The sequence below is a fragment of the Triturus cristatus genome, chromosome 2_2 (assembly GCF_964204655.1).
Source record: "Triturus cristatus chromosome 2_2, aTriCri1.1, whole genome shotgun sequence".
Taxonomy (NCBI): domain Eukaryota; kingdom Metazoa; phylum Chordata; class Amphibia; order Caudata; family Salamandridae; genus Triturus; species Triturus cristatus.
In genome coordinates, this window is record NC_140582.1 from 964,475,339 (window position 1) to 964,493,612 (window position 18,274).

The following is an 18,274-nucleotide window of genomic DNA, read 5'->3' on the forward strand; positions in this document are numbered from 1 at the left end:
AGGGAAGTGGTAATAAATGTTTATGGTCAGTAGTTGTGTTGCACACTTCACAGCTAATACCAATGTTATGCCTTGTCCAGAGTAGTGACACTGCAACCTTAGGACTTATTTACAAGCCCAGTGCGCTGCCGGAACGTCACTTTTCTTAACATTCCAGCAGCGCACTGGGTTTAACCATATCTAAGAGGCCACGTAAAGCCACCCTGCATGGCTTTACATGGCCTATTAGATATGGTGTGAGGCAAAGCAGTGCAAGTCGCTGATTTGCCTCACAATGCAATGGGGAGGCACGCCATGGGCGTTATGGTGGGTGTTCCCACGTAACACCCATGGCATTTGACACATTCCAAGATTTACAACATGCTGTAAACCAGGGAATGAGTAAAAAGCCTACACCTCCCAAGGGGTGTTGTAAAGGTTATTTTTGTGAAGGAAAGTGTCCCTTCCCCCACAAAAACAACCTGATTTCAATGCAGACACCCTTGCACCGTGGTGAAAGGGTACCTGCATTGGCTCATGGCAGCCATTTTCTTTTGACATAGGGCAGATCAGCAGGAAGGCTTGCAGCACTGCCCAATGCCAAAATATTGTAAATACAACCTCAAACTGGTGCGACCCATGAGAAGATTGGGGCTGTTGTTTTTCTTTCCACAAACGTAGAAAGTGGATTTAAAACTGTGTTTAGTAAAGATTCCTTACCTCCTACAGGTATCAGTTTCAATTTCAGTTTATTTTTTTTTCGTTTGGTTACTGCGATTATAATTGGTACTTCATGTCTTCATAGCATGTCTTTTGCTGCTTCGATTGGTGCAGAATTGCATACTCTGGACAGCTACAAGCAGCAAGAGATAACAGATGGCAGATCTCGTGCTTATTGTCAATCAGCACTGTTTTCTAATGATTTAATTAGCTATGCAAATTGCCTAATCAGCGTGAACATTGTTTTCATTGAAATCTTTACCTAATTTAATTACTGCATTTAAGTAGATGAGTGTCAGACATACAGGTGGTGAATAAAGACTTCAGCCCTCTAGAGGAAATGAGTTGTTTTCTGAAAGCCGCTAAGTAGATTCTAGTCAATGCTACCTTGTAGGATCCGTACAAAAATGGGAGCATTTATAAAAAGAGTGCGTTGTCTCACAATGCATTAGTCGGATTAATAAAAAATAAAAAAGAAATCATAACAATTCTAAATATGCATCTACTGAGTACCATGCAGCGTGTGGGTAACTGCTCCATTGTAGCTATTCATTCTTTGCATGGTTACATATAGTACATGTTTCCAGTTCTTATCTACGGTCACAGTTGTATACCCTTAGAGCAGTAGTGTCCCTCGCATGGTCAGGGGTCAATCAATCATTCAAATTGCACTTGTACATCACACGGCTGCTTCCAAAGAATCGTCCTGGTGCTAAAAGCTAGAGAAACTAAACTGCTGTTAAAAGGACAAGATGATCTAGGCCTCATCAAAGAGGAACGTTTTTAACCTCTTTTTGAAAATGGGCTCAGTGGGAGCTATACAAAGGCTGGTGGGCAATGCATTCCAAACTTTGACTGTGAAAAATGAGAAATATCTGCCCTTTGTTTTTAGACTTGAACATTTTCGGAACCTGCAGAAGTCTAAGGTTGTTTGATTGTAGAGATGTAAATTTGGTAATAAGGCCCGAGTCTTTTTCTTAAATAGGGGGTCCATGTCCTGATAATGCTCTAAAAGCAAAGGTGAGTGCTTTAAGCTTGTTACGGTTGGCTATTGACAGCCTATACAAGTGTTTCAAATGAGGCAAGATTGATTGCTAATAAGGAATTCTTAGACTCAATCTTGCCGCAGCATTTTGTACAATCTGGAGTCTTTGGATTAGGAAGGCGGGAAGACCCATGTAGGTACTGTTCGCATAATGCAGTTTAGACATTACCACTGTGTGGACAAGCAGTGTACTCCAGAACCAAACGTAGCATTTTCTTCAGAGATTTGAGCTTTGAATTTGCAATGAAAATGGCAGATTTGTATCGAATATTATTCCGAAGTTTCTATCAGTAGAGGTTGGGGGAGGATTAAGTTCCTCCACATGCTTAAAGCAGGTGGACACTTTGATCTAAGAAAAAGATTTTGTTTATTTCAGAATTTAATTTTAAAAAGTTAGCATTCATCCACCCTGCAATTTCCTGCAGGCACTATGTAAAAGTATTAAGGGCAATGTCATTATGCTCCTGAAAAGACAATAGGTGCTGGGTGTCATCAGCGTATGACACTACCTGTGCACCCGAGGAATCAATCGGCTTAGCCAGCAGATCTAGATATAAATTAAAGAGAGTGGACCTCAGGGATGAGCCCTGTGGGATTCAATACTCAGGGGTTCCAGGTTCATACCAGAATGGTGGCATGGATCCGGCCCTCCTGGACATCCCTGCTTTAGAGGTAGTGTCAAAGAATGCAGAGAAATTTGGAGTAGGCTCCTAGGTTATCATGTCCCTTGCTTATAGTAAGGGGATACGTGCAGTGGGTATAACCTTCTTTTCCATTGCACCCGCAGTGAGGTTTTGTTAGTGGAACATTGTTCTATCAAGCAACAAATAGTGTCTAACTGTTCAGCTATGAAAGGCCTAGGGGTTTTCAAGTAGTGCAGTCAGTCTGCCTTAAAGGTTGATCTAATTTTTGCATTAGTGGAGGCATCATCCCCATCCCTGCATTTTACTTCCTGCTGACCTATAAGAGAGTCATGTCCACAAGGATGAAGCTTTGGTACTCTTTCAGGTTGACCAATGACCGTAATTGATTTCCATCTAGAATATTTGTATTTACCATTATCTGATTGTTGAGATTCCAACCTGAAGAGTGGCATAGCACCATAGACCTTTTATTGTTCAATGCAAATATGCCTCCACAGTAGCACTTTCTCATCTTTGTGCACTATATCTTCCTCAGTTTCCATTTACTAATTGTCGTGTTCTTCACAGGACGTCATGGTGGTTGGAGAGCCAACGCTGATGGGTGGCGAATTCGGGGATGAAGACGAAAGGCTCATCACCAGACTGGAGAACACACAGTATGATGCCGCAAATGGCCTGGATGACGAGGAAGACTTCCATAGTTCACCTGCTCTGGGCAATAGCAGCCCATGGACCAGCAAACCTCCTCCTGGCCAGGAGACCAAATCCGAAAATCCAACACCTCAAGTTTCACAGTAGATCAAATCCAAAGCTATGAGCCCCTAGCGGGTACAAACATTGGCCGAAAGCTTTCTGTAATTAAAAGAAAACATTCCACAGATAAATTGTTCTGAATTGCTGCTGCTTCTTAATTGAGAGTCCATGCATGGGCTGGATGGATGGGACAGAGTTCATTGCTCGCAGATAATGTACAATGGTTTAACCCTGTTTTTCTCCATCAGGTTCACACCATGTCGCAAGACTTCCAAATACTTGGGTTCTCAGTGATTGTCAGCGGACTGCATATAAGTGACTTTCTGACCTTGTAGGCTATTTTGTGCATTCCGAGAAGCACCGCAGGTTGGTTGCAAATATGCTCATCTAAACTATTTTATGCTTTTTGATTTTCTTCTATGATCGCTGTCATCTTTGTTATCCTCCAATAGGATTTTACCTTATCCCGTTGGCCAAAGGTGACAGAAATTGATGAGCATGCAAGTTCCTGCATCATTTTGTAAAAAAACACAAACAGCAACACTTAAAAAGAAATCATTTTTTGTCAGTATGACTGATTTTTTTATATAAAACTATCAGTGTTGGGAAAATACCACGGCGGTTCCGCCATGCTTTGAAAAATCACCATTGACCTTGGAGTTTTAAAGCCATGTAAATTATCAATTTTGTGGGCAAATTCAACACATTTAATTTGTTAGTGTTTTTCTCTATTTTAGTCAGTTTTGTTGTAGCTTTCTTTTTTGAGGTCCCTTACAATACGTTAATGAACCTCTAAAGAGGATAAACTGGTTTTGCCAGTGAGGGGGTGCAGGGTGGGGGAGGAAAACGTGTGTATTTATGTGAAACTTTATAAGAGAACTTTTTTTTATTTCATATGAACAATTTCAGCACAATACCTAAACATGCAGTGAGTCGATGCTTTACACTACAGTTGTATTTTGTGTATGCTTTGCCAATGAGTGTGCCAATAAACTGTGTAACAAATCATTGCTTTTAAAAAATGGTTGCATCTGTCTTAATTTTAGCAATTGTAGCTCACATGGTAAATAAGATAAAAGATTGACATATTTTCATCAATGTAAGAGAAACATAAAAGTTCATGTTCCTTCTTTGGAGTTGTCACATGTCAAATGTATTGCCATTTGTATAGTTGTATACAAATATATACAGCTTTTCTTAATATAATATGTAATTGTATTTATATAAAGCTTACTACCCTCCACCACTGCAAACGCGACTACTACATACAAATCTATAGAAATTCACTGAAAAAAGCAAAGGTTACAGAGACGTTATAGTTAGAAATTAGCATTTAAAAACCCTTCGAAATCCCCTGAAAAAACAAAGGTTACAGGGATGTAATAGTTAGGAAATAGAATTTTAAAAACGTAGAAATTCACTGAAAAAAACAAAGGTTACAGGGACGTTATAGCTAGGCTCAGGTTTCACTCATACAAAACCAGTGAAATTCAGCTGTTATAGCTAGTGAGCTAACTATAACTCACGCCCCCCTATGCACTGCTTATGACCTCACATATTACATCACTCATTACATGGTCAGTGATATCACTGATGACATCTCAAATGACATCACTGATGACATCACTTATGACATCAAACAGTGACTGTGAGTGTTTTTAAAAATGTTATGATTGTTAAATATAAATACCTAGTTGATTTGATTAATCAGTGGGTGTATGAGTGCCTGTTTGGATGTTTCCGTGGAAGCGTGCCTGACTGCATAAAGCTGAATTTCACTGGTTTTGTACGAGGGATTTTGAAGAAAGCTACCAATCTGGAGCAGAGGTTACTTTGTTGTATTTATTTGGTGATTTTATTCCTGATGAAAAGGGGTCCTGTTCCATGGATTGCTTTGTGGGTGGTACAAAGCAGCTTGAAGTTTGACCTTCAGGCAACTAGTAACAAATGTAGGGCCCTCGATCCAGGAGAAATGTCAGCTTGTGGCTTTACATGCGGGAGTAGTGTGGCAGCTCAGTTCTAAATTCATTGTAGTGTTTTCGTAGTTGATAAGGATGATCCATGGTGGAGCCCATTGGCGTAATCAAATTTTGACAGTACAAGAGAGATAGTAGCCTGGACCTCGTGTGGAAATCATTGATGGGGGAAGAAGCCACACAGAGTTTTAATAGTGATGAAGCTTAATCTTGCTAATTTGTCCACCTAGGCGTTCATTGATAGTTTGGAGTCCATGGTAATTCCAAGGTTTCTTCCTTCCTTAGATACTTTAGGAGGTGGTCCCAGATTGTCAGGCCAGGCGCATAGCGAGTCATATTTTTTCTACTCACCACATGTGAGTATTTGAGTTTTAGAAGCATTCAATTTGAGATGGCTTCATACCATCCACTGACCAATGGCTATGAGCCAACTGAAGATTTGTGAGTTTCCAAAGTCTTTGGTGCTTTCTAGTTTAAGAAGTATTTGTGGGTCATCTGCATTGTTACAGCATGTGAGCTGAAATTAATTGATTATTGCAGATAATGACTTCATGTAGATGCTGAAAAGCATGGATGAGAGGATACATCCTTGAGGGACCTCTGCTTTTGTGAAGTATGGTTTGGATGAGAAAGGGGCGTATGGATGACATTTGTTCTGTTTGGAAGGTAGGATGGGATCCAGTCGAAAGCAGTTCCCTCTATGATAACCTCATAGAGTCTTTGGAGTAGAGTGTCATGGTCAACTATGTTGAAGGCAGCTGAGAGGTCCAAGCGAAGTAGTGCAGCAACCCCGTTCCAGTCTACTGTGCTTTTAAGGTCATCCCAGATGGCAATGAAGGCAGATGTCATGCCTCTTCCTGGATGAAATCCTGTTTGGAAGTTTGAAAGTATGGAGTTATCTTCAATTAATAATTGTGACATATGGGTGAATGCTTGTCTATCAGTTTGCCCAGGAAAGGTCTATTTGCAATTGGTCTGTAGTTGTTGGAGTCATGCAGGTTAAGCTTTGTTTTCTTTAATAATGGGTGTATGTATGCCTTATTAAAGTATTCTTGAAAGATTTCTGTGGTAACTGAATTATTGATGACTTTGCTCACTGTTGTGGCAGGAGAGGTAGTTAACAGAATGTCTTCGAAAATTTGAAGTGGACAAGGGTCAGAAGGGCAGCCGGATGACCTACTCTCTTTGACAAGATCCATAAATTTACTTTGTGATAGTTGTTTGAAGGAATGTCTAGGCTGGCTTAGCATACTCTTGGAGGGTACTGTTGGAAATTGGTTGGTGCTGGTGGTTTTCCTTTGTTTTAAATAGGAGTCTGACATATCTGCTTTGGTTGGGTGATGTTTTGCCAGTTTGTCATTAAATTCTTGAGTAGTGGGATGAGTTCTGTGAGAATTTGATTAAAGTCTTTATTTGCACATTTAGAATTTTGAATTCTTTCTGAATAGTACCTTTTTTAGCTTTTTTGAATATTGACTTGTATGTTTTGTCCAGTGTTTGTACGTGAAGTTTGTCTTGATTGCTATTTGTTTTGAACAAGGGGCATTGCAGCTTTGCAATTTGTTGTTTTATCCTTTTAGTTCTGCATTTGTCTTGTTTTTTTGTTCTTAGTTACCAGTTAGGATAAAAACCTTCCTAGAGTCACTCAAAGTTTTTTAACTAAATTTATTGTGTCTAGATCTGTGTTGGGTGTTAGTTGTGTTTTTAAGTATTCCAAATTGAGTTTGTTCCATGATGGATAGGTGGATGCATGTGTAGTGGCGTTAGGTGGTGGAAAGCTACCAGATGGTGGTCTGACCATGTGACTGGAGTAATGCTTTAAAAGATAACTAGTTCTGGATTTGCAAAATGGCATCTAGGATGTGATGAGTGATGTGTGTTGGTTTGTGGATGATCTGATGTAGGTTCAGTGTGTTTAGATCATTGATTTTAATTTTGGGATGGGGCATATTTGGTCCGTCAAACCATGGGGCAGATTTACAAGCCCCTTGCGACATCTTTACAACACCGTTGCGTCACGCAGCGGCGTTATAAGCAATGCATCACTATGCGACATATTTACAACGTGACGCATCTAGGGAGATGTGTCACATTGTAAAGCCCTCCGCTACATTATACCTGCGTCAGGTATAATGAATGCAGGGTGGGCGTTCCATCGCAAGGAAGCCTCATAAAAGTGACGCAGTGAAATCAACAAGATTTCACTGAGTCACTTTTACGACCCCGCTGCGTCAAAACCTTATGCCTGCTTGCAGCAGGCGTAAGGAGTGACGCAGCACAGCAAGGATAGGCTGCCCCTGAGCAGTGCTGGAGTTGCGTCGCGCTTGCGACAGGACTCCAGCACTGCGTCACCTTTACGCCGACAGATGCGTCACGCATCTGTCTATCCTTGCACCACGGTGCTCTGCATTGTAAATGTGGCGCATCCATGGTGGCACAAGGCTATTTTTCTGTCACGCACAATAACTGGTGCATCCCTGCTAATATGCAGGGATGCGCCAGTTATTGTAAATCTGCCCCCATATGTTTAGGTCACCAAGAATGCATAGGTTGAAGTATAGTGTCATAAGGTTTGAAACTGTGTCTAGAAATGTTGCATTGCTTGGTGGTGGTCTGTAAAGAAGGAGGAAGTTACAGGAGGAAGCTGGTGTAGGGTTGCATCTGGTGATGGTATGGAAATGTAATCAACTTTGGTGAGATTAAGGGGCATATTTACAATAGAATGGCGGGTGTTAAACTAAAACTGCTAACTCTGCGCTCCACCATTCTTCAAACAAGGGATGCACCATATTTACAATGATACGGCGCACCCCTGCATTTTCCTTAGCGCTAGTGCTAAATTCAGCTGCCTAGCGCCAACGCAGGCACCTTTGCACCACAATGCAGCACACATAGAAACAGCAAAACAAGAAGAAATTGATCTTTTATTCTCATTTCGCAATGTTAAGACCTGGTTAGTTTTGGTCTTAACTGGAGGAATGACTTCATGCAACACTGGAGCCATGTCCTTCCCAATCATGATTCAGTTATGAAGAGAAAGTCAGGTTGTGTGTCAGTGAGTAGGATGTAGATGTAGTGCTGGTTTTCAGAGAGTGAGCAAGTGAATTAAAAGTAGGCAGTTTGGAGAGTGTGTTTTGGAGATTGTATGCCAGTGAGTAGTTTTTTTTTAACTTGTAGCAGGTGTGTTATTAGTGCTGGTATTAACTGTATGAGTATATCAATAGGGCTGTTTGTCTATATCATGATCCTCGTCCAGCAGGCTTAGAAGGCATCTTGTTGAGTCTGCGTGTGAAGGCAGTGGAGATGGTGGTTGAGAGTGAGTTGGTAAAAGGTTTTGTCTTTGTAGAGTACTTTTGTTGCGTAATAGACAAGGAGATGTAAAGTTGTAAAGAGTGGCATGTTGGTTATTTTGTTTGTGTCTATTTACGGTAGAAGGTGTATGGGGTGGAGGTGGAGCATGTGGATCATGTATTAAAGCTCTAAATTGTGCAATGGATGAGAGGCGGGTGAGTGAGGGTTGTTGTGTTAGGGTATTTGTGGTAGGTGTTGGTGAAGATAGAGCATTTGGAAGTAAAGACAGTTTAGAATCTGTATTATTTGTGTAGTCATAAGGGTGGGAGTGGGTGTTTTTTCTATTTTCTAACGGAATGTAGTATGAAATTGTGTGTATATGAGATTTTGATGTGCTGGTGTGTGTTATGTTTTGTGTTTGTGGAGTAGTGAGATGAGATATTGATATATATTTCTGTGAAGGATTTGAATGTAAAGTACTGTTGATGAGTGGAAGTAGAAAAGGGTGGTAATGTGCATTGGAGAAGATTGTATTTGGTGTGTGAGCGGGAATGAACAGGAGTTATGAGTGTTTGTGTTAGAGTTGATTGCAGAAAGAGGTAATATGTGTGGTGGAGTGGAGTGTAAGAATTGTTTGGTTGTGTATTTCAGATAAAAAGAGAAATAGGGTGTTGTTGGTAGATGATATGAGGGAGGGTTGAGTATAGGTTTGGTGGTGATGGAAAGGGTCTGTTATAAGCAAGTTGAAGGTGGAGCAGGTGTTTTGTATGGACAGGGAGTGTGTGTGTTTTTGAAGGGATTATGGCTATGTATAATGTGGGTATGTGTTGTAATGGTGATGTGTAGTCATGATAGTGGTATGGGACAGAATGGTGTTTTGTGTGAGAGTGAAGGTGCCATTGTGTTACATTTCTGGTAGAAGGGTGTATGGGTGTGGTTTGCATGATGTTGTAGTGGTTGGTGATCTATTCAAATGTGGATAGGGTTTGGTAGTAGTAAATTAGTGGTTACATTTGCTGAGACTGTATTATTATCTTTGAGTATGTGGATGGCTTAAGGTGGAGGCTGGTAAATGGAAAAAAGGGCAGCATCTCTGGCCCAAGGCCCAAACAGGCAAGTGTCCTTGTCCTCTTCACCCTTAACCTCGACGCCTAGGCTGAGATGCCCTGAGCCTTATGGTTAAATGGCCTTAGGTCAGGTGACCTTTGACCAATGGGAACTCTAGCCTAACCCCACCTAATCAAAACCCTAGCCCTAAACCCTAGTAAAATTGGGAATCCTGGCCCTATCAACCAATCACAGAACTCAAAGCTCTAAGGCCAATAGAAACCCTAGATCTAGGAACCAATCAAAACCTCAGCCCTATCAGCCAGTTAGAACTCAAGACCCTAATCACTACGTCTAATCGAAACCCTAGCCCTCGGAACCATTCAGAACACAAGTCGTGTCAGCCAATCAGAACTAAAACCCTGAGCCCTTAGTCCACTAGAAGCCCTAGTCCTAGGAGTTAGTCAGAGCACAGATGCAGCAACCCGTAACAAATGTATGTAAGGGGTATGTGACCTAAAGGACAAACTGGTATGTTGGGGGAGGAGGTGCTCCTGAAGTCAGAATCTCATTAGACACAGACAGGCTCAATCCACACATTGTAGTTCCGGTTCAACCCTGCAGGTAAGGCCAACATGTAAAGCCACAAAAAATACTGCTTCTTGTGCACTTAAACTAAACACTTTTTCTATGTAAAAACAAGTGCTACATATACTTTCTAAACACAATTTAAACCACACAGCAGATGAAGGAGTCTCTTAAACGCACTCTGGTTATGGTCTTTGTGTATTTTGCCTTTTTAGCTTGTAAAAAGGGGGGGGTTGCCTTCTAGAGTCTTTAGCACAGTTTAGGGGAAAAACCAGGAGAGAAATATAAACAGTCACGCGTTGAAGAAAACAGCAGTTTTACAAGTACAAATTGCACAGAAACCTAGAAATAAATGTAAACAGTCACTGCTAGAGGAAAGGTCAATTTTATAGTTTGGAACTACAAAGCACCTAGGCTGTGTTCTTACCATCTTCCTTTGTTCTTATTCACTGGGCTTAGAGAAGCTAGGGTACAAAGTGGAGGTGCCTGTCTTGGTGTTCCGTCCACAAACTTAACGACCTGTGCAGGTGTGAGGGGAGGGGTGAGGGCTGCTTAGAAGCTTGAGGGCCAATCATTAAAGCACAAACTGGTGTGCAGGGGGTAAGGAGGTGCTCCTGAAGTCAGAATCTCCTTGGATACAGACAGGCTCAATTCACACTCTGTAGGTAAGGCCTAAATCTCAAGCCACAAAAATACTGATTTTCACACAGTTAAATCAATCACTTGTTCTAACCAAGTAGTGGTACATACACTTTCCAAACACAATTTAGGCTGCAAAGAAGATTAAGCAGTCTCTTAAAAACACTCCGGTTAGGCTCTGGGGTGTATTTTGACGATTTAGCTTGTAAAAATGGGGACGGGGAGGCCCTCTACAGGCCTTAGCATGGTTTAGGGGAAAATCAGAAAATTCAAGCAAGGAAACAGCTAGTTGTACGCCAGGGTAAACAGCCTCGTTTTGAGTAGTTTCATGAACCGCATGTAATCCGCCTCACGCCTAATAGAGGTAGGCAGTGAGTTCCAAAGCTTCGGACCCAGAAAGGAGAACCGTGTCCCACCAATGTGTTTGTGTCTGATTCTGGGCACTGTCAAAAGATTCAGATGCATTGATCTCACATCACGCTGGGGCATATGCTTACAAATACACAAGGAAATGAACCTAGGGCCTGTTTCTTGAATGGCTTTGAAAAGGATGCAGCCAGTTTTTAACATCGCACGCTGCTCCACTGGGAGCCAGTGGAGATATTTAAGAATTATCTGAAGGCGATGTCCCAAATATAATGGGATCCCAAGGTAGAGGGCATTTCCGTAATCGATTTTTGAGAGAACGAGGGCACTCACAATTTGAATACTGGCCTCTTTACTAAAAAAACGTCTAATATTGTGCATTTTTCAGAGTTGGACGAAGCAGGCAGAAGTGACTGAACTAATTTGGGCACTCATAGAAAGGTCTGAATCAATATGGAGACCCAGGCTCTTTATCACAGGTTTAGGAATTGGGGCCACACCTAGCTCTGGGAGCCAGTAAGAGGGTGTCCAATGAACCAGTGTGTTGCTAGGAATGATGATCTCCGTTTTTTCAGAATTGAGTTTCAATTGGTTCTTGTCCATCCAAGTTTTTATATGCATCATGGAGCTCCTGACAAAATCATTAGATTCAGTAGTATTCCACAGAGTGAAAATTAGCTGCATGTCATCAGCATAGTTGAAGATTTTAACCCCCAACTGCCGGAGACTCGAGATTAGGGAGCGTATGTAAATGTTGAACAAGATTAGCGAAAGAGAGGAACCCTGTGGGACCCCGCACCTCATTTCAACAGAATTAGATTTATAAGAAGATAGCCACACTGATTTTACAGTCCTCTAAAAAGGAGCGGAACCAGTCCAGCTGGTTCGTTCTTAAAGTAACTCCTCCAACATACGTTGCATTAAGCACAGTGCTAATTAATTGAAAGCTAATCATTTGAAATTATTATAGAATGAATGAATCTTCCCCTAAAGCAGTAGTACAAAAAAGGTAGTTTTTGTTTTACATCTGGTGCAAAATAAAGCTTTATTATCTTTTCAGATCCCTTGATAATTATACCTGTAGAGGGGAAGGTAGCTACAGATCAGTCCCCTTCAGACATTGATCAATTGGATTGTCATTCACATGTTGGATCAGCCCTCTTTGCAGCATATAGAGATTTGGACAATGGCCAGCCCCTTTCAGTTATTAGCTTTATTGAAAGTGTCATTCATGTCTGGCGCAGGCTAAAGGAAAATCAGTCAGTGATTGAGGTATTAGGCAGTGTAATTGACAGCATTCTGCGTGTTTACTGTTGTCAGAGTTCACCTTCTGAAGGGGCTGTGAAGGTCTATACAAGTCTGAAGTGCATCTCCCATTTGCTGTGGTAAATGTTGCTTTTAATTGATCAAACACTGAGGATAATTAAAGTGAACTGGGGAGGAGAGAGACAGAAACACAGCCACAGTGATGTTTCTTCTAATGGTTATATATGGAGACCTTTCTCTCTTGCTACTGCTTGTTCCTCAGGTAAGTATTCATTAAAATACTCAAAGACCTCTCTTGCATAGGATAGTATTGAAGGTGACAAAGCATACTGGTAAGACCACTGTAGTATCCTTCATTTGGTAATGTTATGTATTTTATTCCTCCTGCTCTGCCAGTGTTTGTCCAGTAGGCCCAATAGAATGTTGGAGTCTGATGAGCCTTGGAATGTTGGGACACTGAGATCCGAAGTGACAGTTAGGCATGGGCTGAGCAGCAGACAGGCTGCTCCTGGTGGGGCTCTCCCTCACAACTTAACTACTTGTCATACTACTTGTTACCTGCTTGAAAAAATCTTACTAAATTACTACTTCCTGCGTGGACCTTCATCAATACATTTGATGGCGACGAGGATTTACATGTACATGGCTACCCTCACTCAGGGTGCATCTTATGGGTTTTTGACCCATTTCTACTCTGCACTGCATTGAACCTCTAAATGGGGGTTGTCCTTTCATGGGCTTTCACACTATGGGTCATAGTCCCATTTACAGTGCTCATCACACTCTTGCATAGGAGTAGAGGAAGGTCATGGGTTTTAGTCCCATCGGCTGATTTTGCCTTTCTACATTTAGTCACATTGCTGTTTTTCGCTCTGCTTTTTTAATGCAATGTTACTCTCATTATCGATCTATTGTATTTTTGAAAATTGGGAGAGGATCAGTTGCATTATTGTATTTCTTTTCCTCTTCTCTGTTTTCTCTTATGTACAGCTTTCCTCGTGATGTCATACCTATTTTCATCCTTGGTCTCTGGACTTACGTTGCCTGTTGTCTTGCTTTGTCTCCAGCCTTTTCTTCTGTTATTGTTCATTCGTTTTCTCCCCTGTTCAGGAGGAGATCCACTTTCCCTCCTCTCTGTGTCTGTGTGTAGGCTGGTGTCCGTTTTGCATCATGCCTAGTTCTTCCTTCCCTTCCTGCCTGCCTCGCCAGTGGGTGCGTTTGGAGGTTAGTCTTTGGTGCGTCTGTGTCGTTCTGCCCCTTGTTGTTTCCATCGACTGGTTACTTGTTTTCTCCTCTCACCTTTTTTATGTCCGTGAGTTTGGGTTATCTCCATCGGCCATCGCTTTACTCTTTGCTTCCTCCTCGTCTTCTTCCTCCTCGTTTTCTTCCACCTGTCTTTTCGCTCTGCTTTGCTCACTCCTTTCCTAGATGTTGTTTCTGTTCCTCTGTTGTACTTCCTTGTTATCTCTTCCTTGGTTCTCTCTTGCTATTTGTTATTCACATATTGGATTTGTGCTTCTGTTAGAAGGAAAGAGGATATGTAGTATCCTTCATTTGGTAATGTTATGTATTTTACTCCTCCTGCTCTGCCAGTGTTTGTGCAGTAGGCCCAATAGAATGTTGGAGTCTGATGAACCTCGGAATGTTGGGACACTGAGAGCTGAAGTGACAGTTAGGCATGGGCTGAGCAGCAGACAGGCTGTTCCTGGTGGGGCTCTCCCTCACAACTTAACTACTTGTCATACTACTTGTTACCTGCTTGAATAAATCTTACTGAATTACTACTTCCTGCGTGAACCTTCATCCCTACAACCACACCTTAAATACAGAGGAATTCCACATCAATAGAAAACCTGCCTGATAGCAAGAGTTATAATAATTCACAGATGGTGTCCCTCGATTTTCAGTAGTGGTGGACACTGAAGAAAACCAGGAGACATTCCCAACAACCAGGTGAAAGTCAAAGATGTGGATGCAAACAACTTTAGAAGTAGGAATCATACAGAAGGAACAACAACAACCTGCATTACTGAGCAGGTACAAACAGAACTGAAAGGAATGGAACAGGAGACCAAAACAAACATGAAGGAAGGGAAGGCTGTGTGGCAAACTGGAGCAATAGCAAAAACATTTTTACAAAACACACAATTTTTTTACTGGTCTATATGTCCTCTTATACCCATGATGGCCCAGTAATAAAGGTCACATTTCCAGAACCAGCTTCTGTCTTAATATGGGGCAGCAGGGGGTTGGGAGCACACTTCCTGACATCCCAGCATAGTTCGCCCCTTAGCATTGTGGTAAATGCAGTGCAATTAGCGCTTACTTCAGATGGTGTCGATAGTGCTGTACATCTCTGAATACCTGTTTCTGAATTTCATCCTTCATCAGTAAAGAAAAAAATATGATTTAATCTGGGGTTGCTGGAAATGCTGCCAAAGTCTTCACAGGTCTCACTACCATTCATAGGCACACAGGTGCATCTCCAAAGCTCATCAGCTTGCTCGCTCAAGGGAGCATTTTAAACAGAAGAAGGGTTGGAGGCACACTGCCTCACACCCCAGCTCAGGTCGCCCCTTAGCATTGTGGTAAATGCAGGACATAGTTAGCGCTTACTTCAATTTTAACTGCAGTATTTCACCGAAGTTGGTGTAGATAGTGCTGTACATCTCTAGACACGTGTTTCTGGATGTCATCCTTCATCGGTGGAGAACAAAAAATCATATCATCTGGGGTTGCTGCAAATGCTGCAAAAGTCTTCACACGTCTCAGTACCACACTATACTACATCAACTTTACAGTAAGCATACTGCATTTACCAGAATGCAATGGGGTTAACTGTGCTGGAATGAGAGGCAGTTTGCTCCCTTCCCCTGTGTTTTTAAAAAACTCCATTAAGCCAATGAGCTGACAAGCTCATCTGGGATCCACCTGCATGCCTGTCGAGTGGTACTGTGACCTGTGAAGACTTGGGCAGCATTTCAGCAACCCCGGATGACTTTTCTCTGCTCTCTACTGATGAAGGGCTAAACCCAGAAACACATCTCTAGAGATAACAGCACTAAGTGCACCAACTTTGGTGAAAAACTAAAAGAACTCTGAAGCAAGCATACTGCATTTACCAGAATGCAATGGGGTGAAGTGTGCTGGGAAGAGAGGCAGTGTTCTCCCTCCCCCATTGTACGTCAAAATCGTGGACCACTAATATATGCCTAAGGTACCATCTTCCCATTTTCCACAATTCCCAGGTTTTACTGCTTCAAGCTAGACCTTGACTCTCCTTAACTCTGAATGGGAAGAGTAGCAAAAAGTGAAGGAAGATGTCCCATTATTTCCAGCCAGTGGAAGGTGGTTTGACAGGGGAAGTGCTTAAATGGTGCTGGTGGTTGTAGGTGGGGCTCGTTTTTGTGAACCAGCACTTATTTTCCTCAAAAGGCTTTGATCCAGAGCAAGAGAGAGAACAAACACAAAAGGAGGAAAGAAGGAGAAAGTAAAAGATGGAATACAGTGACAAGGGGAGAAAGCAGCAATGAAAAGAACCTGCAAGAGTGACAGTAAGAGGCAGGGAGTGTCTGGTGGTGGATTAAAGCACATGAGATGACAATAAAACTACACAACCTTGGTATGTGGCACCCCAACCTTCGATATCCCTGCTGTGGGCTACCGAACAAACCTTTGGGACCCAACACTTAATGGTATATTTATGAGGGGGTGTGAATTGTGTTTGCACCACACAATGTTGAACATGCATGACACACACCTGAAGTATGATTTATAAAGCCACGCAAAGCCACTCTGTGTGGTCCTGAGTGGCTTCATAAACCTGGAGTAGCACAGACCAGTGCATTACTCTGCCCTGGGAAGACATTTCATAGGCGTTGCGTGGGTGTTCCCCCCCAACTGCCATGGTTTTTTATGCATTCCCAGATTTGCCAGAACTGGTAAACCTAGGAATGCGCCAAAGTGTTAGCCCTTCCCAGGGGATGTATAACAAGGAGAAATATTTATATTTCTCCTCGTTTCTTCCTCTTTCTATGTGTGCTGCTTTCTGTAGCACACATAGAAAGAGGAATATGCCTCCCAGGATTGCTTTTGTGCAGGAAGGTGCCCCTTCACGCACAAAAACAATCCATGCAATACAGGCCTCCTTGCACCTTTGTGCAAGGGTGCCTGCATTGGCGATAGGCAGCCCATTGTGCGCAAGTGCTGGAGCGGGTAGTACAACATTTTGTATACCCCCCATTCTGCATGTTTATATTAATCTGAATAATTAACTAATAGTAATTTATTAATTGGTTTGCAGTGAAATACTTATCAATCATACTAACAAAAGAATTACACATGGGAATTGCACTTTGCATGGCTATACTAATTGTAAACTAACTTGAGTACGCATACTAATAGTAGAAAATTATAATATTGCATGTTATATGTTGCTTTGGTGATGTATTTGTGATTTGTGCTTTATTAAGTGAGTATAAACCCCTCTGAGTGTTGCTTCTGCTAGATAAATACACACACATATGGGTATTAGCGAAGGGATAACATTTTATTAGCCATTTCTATGTTTTAATTACGTTTTTGTGTTTCTTTTGCTTAAGTTGACCATTTCGGCCTAGACAAGGTGGCTGAATGAGACGTTGAACGTGACTTCCCGGACAATACGATGTTCTGGGTGAAGTGCGCAGGCGTCACCGCCAGCAGCAGTGGCCTGGACCTGACCCTGGGAGAACATGTACCCTTCAAGGTTGCTCCGGGAACGTCGCCAGTACGAAAGACAATGACCGATTTAAAAACCGGAACCAGCAAGTGCGATGAGTTCATCTCACGGACACCCTGAGAACTTCACCTCGCTACCCCAAGTTGACCAATCAGGACTTTCTAAACCTCGATCTTGATACTTTTTAACATTATTTTCATTATAGAAGTAGGTAGGGAATTGAACTAAAAAACACGCTCTTCTTTGACGAACTCGATTTCCTGACGTTATGCTGACGGAGAGGACGGTGACACTGCTGGACAGCTGTTATCATGAATCTTTGAGAGACTGAATTGCGGCCTAACTTTGCTGAATAAAAATTCTTCCCTGACCTGACTGACTTAGAGGACGACTTTTAGCCAGAATAGATAAATATGATGCTCTGAAATGCTAATGATGATTTCTAACGATTCTTGCAATATTTCTTAGATAATGAATACTTGATTAATTGACAAATATGTTGTGTCGATTATTTAATGAAGAGAATTTAGTTTAATATTTAAAGAGTAGATAAATGATTGTGACACTAAACCTACAAACAACTAAATGATTCATTGCCTTATGAGGGGAATATCTTAGAATTGAAAGTCAACGTATTTAGGGTAAGGTAAAGGTATTCCTTTCATGTCAGCGTTTGGAAGTTTAGTTCCCTAGGAAGGCAGATCAACGGAGTGTAAGTTTTGGTGTTATGGGCCCCACCAATGGATGTATATGAGTGAATTTGATGTTGAGGTATTTGGTCTGTGACGAAAGGGGAATTTGATGTTCCACGCTGCAGCACAAGCACATTAGAAAGGACACCGGAAGTTGCTGTGGATTAATTCCCCTACGGACAGCGGGTCTCTACGGTGCACCCCACCGACTGCTTCCACAAGACTCAAGTAAACGACCGCGAACGCCAGCCAGGAATCGTTTCTCTCCCAAATCACTACGGACGCCCGAACCGAACGTAATGTTCACATGCGGCTCTCACAACTTCCGGTGCAAGGCAGGCACTCTGCTTAATTCCAGATGCCCTCTCTAACTGTACCTGATGCTGCCCAAATCGCTACAGCTTCCTCAATTCTTTCTGCTCACACTCTCTCGTCTTGATGATGATCTAAATTTTATGAGATCAAAACGTCGTCGACCTCGCCAACAAAAACTCCATTACTGTATTCAATTGATTTAGGAGTTTTGAAGATTATTATTGTGGTTGTTT

At 41.9% G+C, this 18,274-nt stretch overlaps 1 protein-coding gene and 1 long non-coding RNA gene across 7 annotated transcripts in view; one reads left to right on the top strand and one right to left on the bottom strand.

The window, feature by feature from the left end:
- The window catches only part of LDB2 (LIM domain binding 2), a 1,323,491-nt gene extending 1,319,334 nt beyond the window's left edge, over positions 1–4,157 (top strand). For 3 of the 4 annotated variants that reach the window (XM_085642378.1, XM_085642376.1, XM_085642377.1), the window contains one exon: positions 2,956–4,157. In XM_085642378.1, coding sequence (XP_085498504.1) covers positions 2,956–3,186 — 231 coding nt within the window. In that variant the 3' untranslated portion in view covers positions 3,187–4,157. The remainder of the gene's footprint in view (positions 1–2,955) is intronic. The other variant, XM_085642379.1, reaches the window with a different exon arrangement.
- LOC146863005 (uncharacterized) overlaps positions 1–18,274 on the bottom strand; it is a 429,804-nt gene that overhangs the window by 2,816 nt on the left and 408,714 nt on the right. The window lies entirely within an intron of this gene.